The sequence below is a fragment of the Haliotis rufescens genome, unplaced genomic scaffold (genome assembly GCF_023055435.1).
Source record: "Haliotis rufescens isolate VD_foot unplaced genomic scaffold, xgHalRufe1.0.p SCAF_5, whole genome shotgun sequence".
NCBI lineage: Eukaryota > Metazoa > Mollusca > Gastropoda > Lepetellida > Haliotidae > Haliotis > Haliotis rufescens.
The window spans coordinates 59,227,699-59,239,806 of record NW_025964223.1 but is presented as its reverse complement, the minus strand read 5'-3'; the positions used below and the strand labels follow the sequence as shown (position 1 = coordinate 59,239,806).

Here is a 12,108-nt window from a genome sequence, read left to right as displayed (position 1 = left end):
ATGTATCTGCAATGACAGCAGAGCGTAATCACAATGCATTCCCACCTGATTATGTATGCTATAATCATTTATCCCAGACATGTTGGTTAATGAAAAATAAGTTTAAACGAAGAACGTGAAATACCACGCTAATATCGCAAGGGTACGACAATGAATTGATGTACCAAGCAATACAAAAAATACAGAACGCATGACACAAAAATATGTGGCCACAATGAATTCAAAATGGCTAATTGGAGCAACAATACGCCCGATACTTACAGTGGTAAACACCAGCACCAGGCGTTAAATATTTATGCACAAACCGCAAGCACAATAACAATCACAATGAAAATAGTGTTGCAAAACCTGCAAAGGATTCAAATGGGTTTGAGCTGAAACTCAAGCAGTTGAAACAACTACTTCTTATGCTAAACCTCACACAGCTCTTTCTCTGTCCAGACCAAGCAGTAAATGCATAAGGAGAAATGCAGGATAAGTGAAAAGTAGATAATGTTGTTCAAAATTTGGGAATTTCTTAAAGTCCTTATTTGCATATACAGTATTCAGGGGTATTTAACATTTCATTCAATACAAAACTGTAAAACTAAACATTACAGCCTCTTTGTACTGTTATGCTTGCTGGTCCTGTCCTCAGTCAAATGCGAGTGACCTATGCAAAGCAATAAACATCATAAAATGACTAATTCCAATTTTGGAATTGTTACCTACATTTGCTCGACCTTGAGGTAGAATATTGGCCTCTGAGGAGGCCTAGGTAAATCCATGTGATAAACAATCATGCTTTGTAATAATGTCATGTCAATAGACCTGTCATATTAACAAAAACATGTTTGATTTGTTTGAGGCCGTACATGTAACCCCATTACATATGGTTATTGTATACCATTATCAGATAAAAACTGAACCTGATAAAGTCATCAAAATCCCTTGCCCTTTTAAATGTGAGAAAAATCAAACAAGGTATAGTCATATACTGTATAGTACCAAAAATGTTTGTGAGTACAACGACATTATGACAGATGACTAATCCACAAAATGAAACCCTTACTAGAACCTACAATCATGACAATCATACACTTCAGGTAAATAGCATTTGAGCATCATGATGAGTGCTGAGATCGTACTTCAGGTGGGGGTGGAGCATCATGATGAGTGCTGAGATTGTACTTCAGGTAGTGGAGCATCATGATGAGTGCTGAGATTGTACTTCAGGTAGTGGTGGAGCAGCATGATGAGTGCTGAGATCGTACTTCAGGTGGGGGTGGAGCATCATGATGAGTGCTGAGATTGTACTTCAGGTAGTGGTGGAGCATCATGATGAGTGCTGAGATTGAACTTCAGGTAGTGGTTGAGCATCATGATGAGTGCTGAGATTGTACTTCAGGTAGTGGTGGAGCAGCATGATGAGTGCTGAGATTGTACTTCAGGTAGTGGAGCATCATGATGAGTGCTGAGATTGTACTTCAGGTAGTGGAGCATCATGATGATTGCTGAGATTGTACTTCAGGTAGTGGTGGAGCAGCATGATGAGTGCTGAGATTGTACTTCAGGTAGTGGAGCATCATGATGAGTGCTGAGATTGTACTTCAGGTAGTGGAGCATCATGATGAGTGCTGAGATTGTACTTCAGGTAGTGGTTGAGCAGCATGATGAGTGCTGAGATTGTACTTCAGGTAGTGGTGGAGCATCATGATGAGTGCTGAGATTGTACTTCAGGTAGTGGTGGAGCAGCATGATGAGTGCTGAGATCGTACTTCAGGTAGTGGTGGAGCAGCATGATGAGTGCTGAGATTGTACTTCAGGTATGTAGTGGTGGAGCATCATGATGAGTGCTGAGATTGTACTTCAGGTAGTGGTGGAGCAGCATGGTGAGTGCTGAGATTGTACTTCAGGTAGTGGTGGAGCAGCATGATGAGTGCTGAGATTGTACTTCAGGTAGTGGTGGAGCAGCATGATGAGTGCTGAGATTGTACTTCAGGTAGGTAGTGGTGGAGCAGCATGATGAGTGCTGAGATTTTACTTCAGGTAGGTAGTAGTGGAGCAGCATGATGAGTGCTGAGATTGTACTTCAGGTAGTGGTGGAGCATCATGATGAGTGCTGAGATCGTACTTCAGGTATGTAGTGGTGGAGCAGCATGATGAGTGCTGAGATTGTACTTCAGGTAGATAGTGGTGGAGAAACATGATGAGTGCTGAGATTGTACTTCAGGTAGTGGTGGAGCATCATGATGAGTGCTGAGATCGTACTTCAGGTAGGTAGTAGTGGAGCAGCATGATGAGTGCTGAGATTGTACTTCAGGTAGTGGTGGAGCAGCATGATGAGTGCTGAGATTGTACTTCAGGTAGTGGTGGAGCAGCATGATGAGTGCTGAGATTGTACTTCAGGTAGGTAGTGGTGGAGCAGCATGATGAGTGCTGAGATTGTACTTCAGGTAGGTAGTAGTGGAGCAGCATGATGAGTGCTGAGATTGTACTTCAGGTAGTGGTGGAGCAGCATGATGAGTGCTGAGATTGTACTTCAGGTAGGTAGTGGTGGAGCAGCATGATGAGTGCTGAGATTGTACTTCAGGTAGGTAGTAGTGGAGCAGCATGATGAGTGCTGAGATTGTACTTCAGGTAGTGGTGGAGCAGCATGATGAGTGCTGAGATTGTACTTCAGGTAGTGGAGTATCATGATGAGTGCTGAGATTGTAATTCAGGTAGGTAGTGGTGGAGCAGCATGATGAGTGCTGAGATTGTACTTCAGGTAGTGGTGGAGCAGCATGATGAGTGCTGAGATTGTACTTCAGGTAGTGGTGGAGCAGCATGATGAGTGCTGAGATTGTACTTCAGGTAGTGGTGGAGCAGCATGATGAGTGCTGAGATTGTACTTCAGGTAGTGGTGGAGCAGCATGATGAGTGCTGAGATTGTACTTCAGGTAGGTAGTGGTGGAGCAGCATGATGAGTGCTGAGATTGTACTTCAGGTAGTGGTGGAGCATCATGATGAGTGCTGAGATTGTACTTCAGGTAGTGGTGGAGCAGCATGATGAGTGCTGAGATCGTACTTCAGGTATGTAGTGGTGGAGCAGCATGATAAGTGCTGAGATTGTACTTCAGGTAGTGGTGGAGCATCATGATGAGTGCTGAGATTGTACTTCAGGTAGTGGTTGAGCATCATGATGAGTGCTGAGATCGTACTTCAGGTAGTGGTGGAGCAGCATGATGAGTGCTGAGATTGTACTTCAGGTAGTGGTGGAGCATCATGATGAGTGCTGAGATTGTACTTCAGGTAGTGGTGGAGCAGCATGATAAGTGCTGAGATTGTACTTCAGGTAGTGGAGTATCATGATGAGTGCTGAGATTGTACTTCAGGTAGGTAGTAGTGGAGCAGCATGATGAGTGCTGAGATTGTACTTCAGGTAGTGGTGGAGCAGCATGATGAGTGCTGAGATTGTACTTCAGGTAGTGGAGCATCATGATGAGTGCTGAGATTGTACTTCAGGTAGTGGAGTATCATGATGAGTGCTGAGATTGTACTTCAGGTAGGTAGTAGTGGAGCAGCATGATGAGTGCTGAGATTGTACTTCAGGTAGTGGTGGAGCAGCATGATGAGTGCTGAGATCGTACTTCAGGTAGTGGTGGAGCATCATGATGAGTGCTGAGATCGTACTTCAGGTAGTAGTGGAGCAGCATGATGAGTGCTGAGATCGTACTTCAGGTAGTAGTGGAGCAGCATGATGAGTGCTGAGATTGTACTTCAGGTAGTGGTGGAGCATCATGATGAGTGCTGAGATTGTACTTCAGGTAGTGGTGGAGCAGCATGATGAGTGCTGAGATCGTACTTCAGGTAGTGGTGGAGCAGCATGATGAGTGCTGAGATTGTACTTCAGGTATGTAGTGGAGCAGCATGATGAGTGCTGAGATTGTACTTCAGGTAGTGGTGGAGCAGCATGATAAGTGCTGAGATTGTACTTCAGGTAGGTAGTGGTGGAGCAGCATGATGAGTGCTGAGATTGTACTTCAGGTAGTGGTGGAGCAGCATGATGAGTGCTGAGATTGTACTTCAGGTAGGTAGTGGTGGAGAAACATGATGAGTGCTGAGATTGTACTTCAGGTAGTGGTGGAGCAGCATGATGAGTGCTGAGATTGTTCTTCAGGTAGGTAGTAGTGGAGCAGCATGATGAGTGCTGAGATTGTACTTCAGGTAGTGGTGGAGCAGCATGATGAGTGCTGAGATTGTACTTCAGGTAGTGGTGGAGCAGCATGATGAGTGCTGAGATTGTACTTCAGGTAGGTAGTGGTGGAGCAGCATAATGAGTGCTGAGATTGTACTTCAGGTAGGTAGTAGTGGAGCAGCATGATGAGTGCTGAGATTGTACTTCAGGTAGTGGTGGAGCATCATGATGAGTGCTGAGATTGTACTTCAGGTAGTGGTGGAGCAGCATGATGAGTGCTGAGATTGTACTTCAGGTAGGTAGTGGTGGAGCAGCATGATGAGTGCTGAGATTGTACTTCAGGTAGGTAGTGGTGGAGCAGCATGATGAGTGCTGAGATTGTACTTCAGGTAGTGGAGCATCATGATGAGTGCTGAGATTGTACTTCAGGTATGTAGTGTTGGAGCAGCATGATGAGTGCTGAGATTGTACTTCAGGTAGTGGTGGAGCAGCATGATGAGTGCTGAGATTGTACTTCAGGTAGTGGTGGAGCAGCATGATGAGTGCTGAGATTGTACTTCAGGTAGGTAGTGGTGGAGCAGCATGATGAGTGCTGAGATTGTACTTCAGGTAGGTAGTAGTGGAGCAGCATGATGAGTGCTGAGATTGTACTTCAGGTAGTGGTGGAGCAGCATGATGAGTGCTGAGATTGTACTTCAGGTAGTGGTGGAGCATCATGATGAGTGCTGAGATTGTACTTCAGGTAGGTAGTGGTGGAGCAGCATGATGAGTGCTGAGATTGTACTTCAGGTAGGTAGTAGTGGAGCAGCATGATGAGTGCTGAGATTGTACTTCAGGTTGTGGTGGAGCAGCATGATGAGTGCTGAGATTGTACTTCAGGTAGTGGTGGAGCAGCATGATGAGTGCTGAGATTGTACTTCAGGTAGTGGAGCATCATGATGAGTGCTGAGATTGTACTTCAGGTAGGTAGTGGTGGAGCAGCATGATGAGTGCTGAGATCGTACTTCAGGTAGTGGTGGAGCAGCATGATGAGTGCTGAGATTGTACTTCAGGTAGTGGTGGAGCAGCATGATGAGTGCTGAGATTGTACTTCAGGTAGTGGAGCATCATGATGAGTGCTGAGATTGTACTTCAGGTAGGTAGTGGTGGAGCAGCATGATGAGTGCTGAGATCGTACTTCAGGTAGTGGTGGAGCAGCATGATGAGTGCTGAGATTGTACTTCAGGTAGTGGTGGAGCAGCATGATGAGTGCTGAGATTGTACTTCAGGTAGTGGAGCATCATGATGAGTGCTGAGATTGTAATTCAGGTAGGTAGTGGTGGAGCAGCATGATGAGTGCTGAGATTGTACTTCAGGTAGGTAGTAGTGGAGCAGCATGATGAGTGCTGAGATTGTACTTCAGGTAGATAGTGGTGGAGAAACATGATGAGTGCTGAGATTGTACTTCAGGTATGTAGTGTTGGACCATCATGATGAACACATATATATTATATGGCAGATGTTTGATTACAAAATTTCGCATCTTTGAAGAATTGAATTATGAAAGAAACTTTTAATGACCTACTATTAAACTTGGTCAGATTGCCCTTCATACAAATGACATCATGAATCCTAGCTGGAATTGTGGAATACAATTTGCGAATAAACTCTAAACCATCAACAGGAGCATTGTTATACTAGAAGATGTGTGTTTTGTTGATGAAATGCCATGCAAAAACAGCCCAGAGATTATTTTCAAGCATGTCAATATATATATATTACACCATTTATATTGCCTTTGATCGCTGTCAGTATTCTGACACCTTTACAACATATGCACCCCTACCTGGACTGCACCACAACAGAAACCTTCCTTTTCAAGGGTAGGCACACTATGTTGGGACTGTTGATTTCATTGTCCTTTCTTCAATGAAAACATAAACGTTCCGCAGTGGTCAATAACTGTCCATCAGTTTCTTTCCCTACATCATTTTACAAGTTTTTGTTAGTTTACATCATGCACCAACATCATATTCTTCGTCTGCAATATCCAATTCTTTTCAGTTTTCTCTGGTCAGTCTTATCACAAAACATTACCTCTTTTCCTCATTAATTATGTTGGTAATTTTTTGTTAAGTTGCCTTTCTGTTCTTTTTCATGACCCGTGAATGTTCCATCTCATCTGTGATGCCAAATGATTACTTCCACCAAATTTGTTCCAAATTTTCCACTGACCCACTCACCCATATTTTCTGATAATACTGCTAATAGTTGTCCTGTGTATGGCGAAAAGTCTTGGAAGCTCGAAGTGATTACTAAAGTGTTTTGATGCATTTGCAATAGTTTCTCGTTACCCGCTGCTCAATTCGGCTGATTTGCAATCCATAACTCCCCCGGCTGACAGTGCAATAACTAGGGCAAGTAGATGGCATCAGCTGGCTGTAAAATGACTTGAACATTCTAAATATAGTACACATGAATCAGCTGGGATATACTCGCTTTTCAGGCTTCGCAGCAAAGAAGTGTTTCACCACATGTTTTGCTGAGAGTTTTCTAACTTGACGAATACTATGTCCATTGACTGTACACCTGCGATACGGTCAATATATCAGAAACTTAACTCACAACAAAACCAAGTAGGGCCGAATAGGCTTGGGGGTCATTGACTGTTGTTTCATACTGTCATACTGAATGTTGACATACTGGCCCTTTAATAATTCTGCCATGTTTATCAGTTATCACCATGATGATCCTGGTCCTCCAATAATTACCTACTAGTCTAACAAAATCAATACAGAATGGACGCACATGAAAGAAAGCGTTTTAATAAATATAGATGACCAGGGTCATAAATAAAAAAATTACTGTCAGATACTGTGAAATGTAGTGATCTCGAACTTCCCCCTTGAAAACTAAAATAACACGGCCATCTGTTTAGGGTAAAATAGGTCACCTAAATCATATCCGGAACTCGTCAGATTTTACTACAACTGATATATTCCATAGATATCATTAAGTTCATAGCATGACAGAAATGATCATTAAAGTGAAAGTGTGTTATTTCGTTTTTCGTGAACAGCCTAACACCGAATAGACTTACCTCCATTGGCACAATTTGAGTCAGGTCGTTTTCACCAGTTACCATTTCTTGTAAGATTTACTCCTTAAACATGATTAACCAAGTCTTTAGGTTATCCCACAGACCCATAAGCACTCATTTTATGTTGATCTTTTGCGTATAGTTTCGAAACAGTGCATTACACAGAACACTATGGCCGATGGAACTCTCGCAAAGTCACAACCGGAAGTTTCGACATCGGTAACGTCCTTCACCTTCCCTCTTTCATCGCGTGGATTCCGTCAAGATGAGGTGTGTTTCACAGGCTCTACAAATCTGAGAACATCCTTAGAAATTTGATGTCTTATTGACTAGGCATTACTCAAGGTTTTAGATAATGAAATGAATATTCGAATTATACACCGATATGTGTTACATTTGTTCGTAATATTTGTTTTTGTTCACTTGGAATTTGACGCATTTCTGGGGATGTGACATGTAGGCGTCACACGATTTATATTTATTAAAGCGCAAAGTCTAAGTTTTACTGATGTTAAATTCTAATCATATATATATTGACAGCGGGAGGGCGTGCAATTTCATGTAGTTCCCTGTATTTCATGCATATAGTATACCGGTATATACAATCTTGGACAGTCAAATTAGATCTAGTGTAACACATGTTTAAACCAAGACTTGCACAATACTAGGAAATATAGATGCTAATAGGTCTATAGTTAAAATACCTTTGAATCTATATCCGAATTTTTCTTTTGACCTCGTTTTCAGTAGATTTAATAGTCTCTAGTATTTTTTATTTCTGTAAGTCATCTCAGAATAATTATTAATACTAGAGATGCAGATTACCAGACTTGAAAAATATTAATTGACTTGGGGATTTTGATAAGTATTGCTGTTGAGGTCGTTTTGGGCACAGGTACTACAGAAATAAACCTTGGGCACCTTGTTTGCCGATATATTGATATTCAATGCATGAATTAGCATATGACCGAAAATGGTTTGGAATTAGTACTTTGAAATTGTGATCAATGACATGCATCATAAGGTGGAAATAAAAAGTAGTTCAACTGTAATTTTGTTGTAATCTGTAGCTGAGCACCTGAGTTCAAACCCCAATGTAGCCAAGTTTCCAGCAGTTTATAAGGAGACTTGTCCTCGGACAATAATTGAAACTATTTTTCTGAAACTGCTGAAATATAAGCTGGCGCGTGTGGTCATAATGTCAATTGGTAGAATGGGGTTTTGGTGGTCAAGTCAAGGCAATTTTGAAAAAAAAGCATACCATATCAGACGAGCAGTGAAATTAAATTAAGGGATCATTGTCATCCTGCTTGTCATCAATAAGTTGAAATTTTAGGACGTCCCTAGACATGCTAGATTCAAATGCTATAACAGCCTACCTCAGGGACCCAAAACTTTCCTTATTTCGAAGACTATATAATAAGTGATCCCACATAATCCATCGCCATCCTTGACTTGTTTGAGATTTATTTTCTGACTTAGCTGTTTGTTGCAATGTACATGATATTGTGTGTTTTGTTTTACAGTAAAATCAACAGAGACAACTTGCGAGAATCCATCGGCACTGTGGTCCAGAAGTCGAAAAGCAAGAAACGCAAGTTTCTGGAATCTGTGGAACTTCAGATTTCTTTGAAGAATTATGATCCCCAAAAGGACAAGCGTTTTTCTGGAACCATCAAGTATGCTTTGGGCAACATGTTTGCCGTAACCCACTTTTGATATCTGGCTCTTGGTGGAATCAGTGATCATAGCTGCATTTAAGATTGATCTGGCACTGGTCCAGACAAACCTTTACCCAAGAACTAGCTCAAGTTATCCTGTGAACAGATTAATTATGGTGATAATTTTCCATTCTGATGAAACGGCCATAACATTGACCATTTTGGGCGTAACTTGTGATATTTAAAAAAAATTTAATGCATTTCAGAATTGTCAGTTGAGTAACATGTCTAAAAGTGAAAGTAACCATTCTAATACTTCATTAGTTGTAAGAGCCAGATGTTACTGCTGGGTAGTTGGGTAGACCACCTGACGGGACCTCCACCCAGGGTCTTTAAATAATTGGGTAGGCTCCAGAGCTTGTCTCTGATGCCGACCAATCATTGTCCTTAGCTTCACTTGACTTCCTGTTCCTTGGTCAACAGTGCAGGTAGAGCTTCATCAAGTTTGTGTTTGTTACCGATTTATTTGGTTTGCAGTAAGATTGTGTGAAGTCTCAATTGAATGATTTGTGCAATTCAGAACTGGACTAGTTGATCTTTTTCTAAAAACGTACTTTCCCCATTATTTATTCCATGTCTACCTGACACAAGCTGTGTCATCTAATTTGGGAATTCCCTCCAGTGTACCCTGACATGGACACTTTGAGTTTGCTGAAAGGTGTAAGACCATGCCCTCTATTAAAGACATAGCATATAGTAAAGGTTGACAAATGTCTACATATTGCTGTGTTTCTCCACCCAGTTAGCCCTGGATTAAAAGATGAGACAACTGTTCAGTGTACTTCACATTGTAATCTCCAAGTAAAATGTGTTTCCTTTTGGTTTGTGTTTGGATGTTCATGGGTACTCTCTTTACGTAAAGGCTACGTCATGTGCCCCGTCCCAAGATGAAGGTCTGCATTCTTGGTGACCAGGTCCACGTTGATCAAGCAAAGGCTAATGAAGTACCATGCATGGACGCAGACCAGCTGAAGAAGCTGAACAAGGACAAGAAACTGGTCAAGAAATTGGGTAGGTGATCAGTCATTGTTGCAGAGGTTGGATCACTTTGGATGTAAGCAGTATGTTACAAGATACAAATATCTTCAAAACAAAACCCAAATGCAGTAGCAAAGATGACAACCAGGTACACTGCTTGTAGTGCACACAGCTGTTCTGTGCTAAGAGCATACTGTACCTCGCACAGCAATGAATATAGTAAAATGTAGGAGACGGAGTGGTTTCATAGTTGAAAGGGCACGGGTGGCCCAGTTGTCTAAGGCGCTGCAATTAGCTGTGCAGAGTTGCCTCCCTTGGACACACCAGAAACCTATGACTGTGGGTTCGAATCTGGGTCCGCCTTGATTGTTTCTAGGTTTGTCAGCACCATCCATGCTCCCGGGTTTCACCCAAGTGGTAAACGTCTGAGACCTGCCACTCTTCAGGCTTCTCCCACATTAATCTGACACGCCATGATATAACTGGAATACTGTTAAAAGCAGCGTTAAACCCAACTCACTCACTCAGTTGCAAGTCTCACTTGAGGTAACAAATGATGACTTAACTAGGAATATAAGGATCTGCAAGTAATGCCAAATATCAACACAAAAAGTATTGCAAAACATCTTGCAATCAGTTCTGAAAATAAACATTGAAGTCTGGGGTCGTCCTTGTAACCCAATAAGTTAAATGATTTAGCGACTGTCACTCCCTAGATTCAAATACTAGGAAGCATATCTTGGACAACATGCTTAGCTGTCTGTTTAAATCCTGATTTGAATGTTCCAGCAAAGAAGTACGATGCCTTCCTGGCCTCAGAGTCTCTGATTAAGCAGATCCCCAGGATCTTGGGCCCAGGTCTGAACAAGGCCGGCAAGTTCCCCTCTGCTCTCACTCACCAGGAGTCCATCCCCTCCAAACTGGATGAGGTCCGCTCCACCATCAAGTTCCAAATGAAGAAGGTAACTAATCCATTGCATAAAATCTTTGTTGTGATTGGGGGCCATGGGTGGCCCAGAGTTGTCTCTTTGGCACACCAGAAATCTATGATCGTCGGTTGGAGTTCCAGTTTGCACCGATTGTGTTTCTAGTCTTCTCCATATCCGTGCTCATGAGTTCGCTTTGCTCGTGTGTTTCACCACAGTTGAAAATGTCAGGGACCTGCATCACTTCGGTCTCTCCCTTCATATGAAGCTGACATGCAGTGGTATACTGGACTATTGTTCAAAGCCATGTTTAACCCAACTCGCTCATTGTTGTGGTTTGTTTTCATTTCCAGTTGCCTATGATGTGAACATATTGTGCATGTATTACCTTACATAACATGTGGGGAACTTTAGTTTCTGAGGTTATTTGGAAATGAAAACATTCGATTCATTAAAGTGAAGACATCGAAACATTTAATTTGATTCTGTCACCTCTTAAAATGTGGGAAAGAGTAATGTAAAGTGTCTTTTTGCACTTCCTGACCAGGATTTTCACACAAAAAATCTGGCCTTGGGAGTTGATTTTCCATCTCCAGTGTTTCTAACTATGAATGTTGTCCCTTTGCTCAGGTTCTGTGTTTGTCCGTGTGTATTGGCCACGTGAGCATGTCGGAGGAAGAGCTGTACACCAACATCAACTTGGCCGTCAACTTCCTGGTGTCCCTTCTCAAGAAGAACTGGCAGAACGTCCGCGCTCTCTACATCAAGAGTACAATGGGACCTTCCTTCAGAATCTACTAAACGTGTATATTTGACTCTAATAAAGTCACTGAGGGAAAAAAACCAGTGTTTGTTTTTCTGAGGGACCAAGTTGAAATAGAATTAACAATTTAAAGAATAAAGCAGTGTTAATTAGCTGTGCATAGTTGCATCCCTTGTGGTTCCTAGTTTCTAGGTTTGTGGGCACATGTACCTGCTCATGGGTACAACCAGTGTTGTAAAAGTCTGAGACCTCGCCCCGATTATTTTTCTAGGTTTGTCAGCACCGTGCTCGTGGGTATCACCGAAGTGGTAAACATCAGACCTGCATCACTTCAGGCTATCCTCTCACATTAAGCTGACACGCTGTGATATAACTGGAATACTGTTGAAAGCAGGTTTAAACCTAACACAGTGACTCAAAAAATCGTTTTGGATGCATAGGTCATTGGCAAGAACAAATTTGAAAAAACCCAAATTCGAAAA

The 12,108-nt window shown here is 42.1% G+C and overlaps 2 protein-coding genes and 3 long non-coding RNA genes across 8 annotated transcripts in view; 4 read left to right on the top strand and 1 right to left on the bottom strand.

Moving 5' to 3' along the window:
- Nucleotides 1-7,428, bottom strand: part of LOC124140326 (ubiquitin carboxyl-terminal hydrolase 47-like) — a 63,345-nt gene extending 55,917 nt beyond the window's left edge. For both annotated transcript variants that reach the window (XR_007218286.1, XM_048383717.1), the window contains exon 1: nt 7,239-7,428. Coding sequence is in view for 1 of the 2 variants with exons in the window: in XM_048383717.1 (XP_048239674.1) it covers nt 7,239-7,283 (45 nt within the window). In the remaining variant the exon portion in view is untranslated. The remainder of the gene's footprint in view (nt 1-7,238) is intronic.
- Nucleotides 2,563-2,749, top strand: LOC125372954. The gene is made up of 3 exons (XR_007218290.1): nt 2,563-2,576; nt 2,620-2,662; nt 2,707-2,749. It is a non-coding gene; the product is annotated as an uncharacterized LOC125372954 (long non-coding RNA).
- On the top strand, nt 3,347-3,596 carry LOC125372955. Its single transcript, XR_007218291.1, has 3 exons — nt 3,347-3,360; nt 3,404-3,446; nt 3,574-3,596. It is a non-coding gene; the product is annotated as an uncharacterized LOC125372955 (long non-coding RNA).
- On the top strand, nt 5,215-6,325 carry LOC125372953. 3 transcript variants are annotated; one of them, XR_007218287.1, is made up of 3 exons: nt 5,215-5,254; nt 5,295-5,427; nt 5,515-6,325. It is a non-coding gene; the product is annotated as an uncharacterized LOC125372953 (long non-coding RNA). The 3 variants fall into 3 exon arrangements; XR_007218288.1 differs by having other exon boundaries at nt 5,472-6,325; XR_007218289.1 differs by having other exon boundaries at nt 5,217-5,254; nt 5,299-5,427.
- On the top strand, nt 7,403-11,706 carry LOC124140329 (60S ribosomal protein L10a-like). The gene is made up of 5 exons (XM_046507860.2): nt 7,403-7,508; nt 8,765-8,917; nt 9,822-9,970; nt 10,727-10,899; nt 11,494-11,706. Exons 1-5 carry the CDS (start codon nt 7,504-7,506, stop codon nt 11,662-11,664), a joined length of 651 nt encoding a protein of 216 aa, XP_046363816.1. The 5' UTR covers nt 7,403-7,503; the 3' UTR covers nt 11,665-11,706.
- The last annotated feature ends 402 nt before the right edge of the window (nt 11,707-12,108 follow it).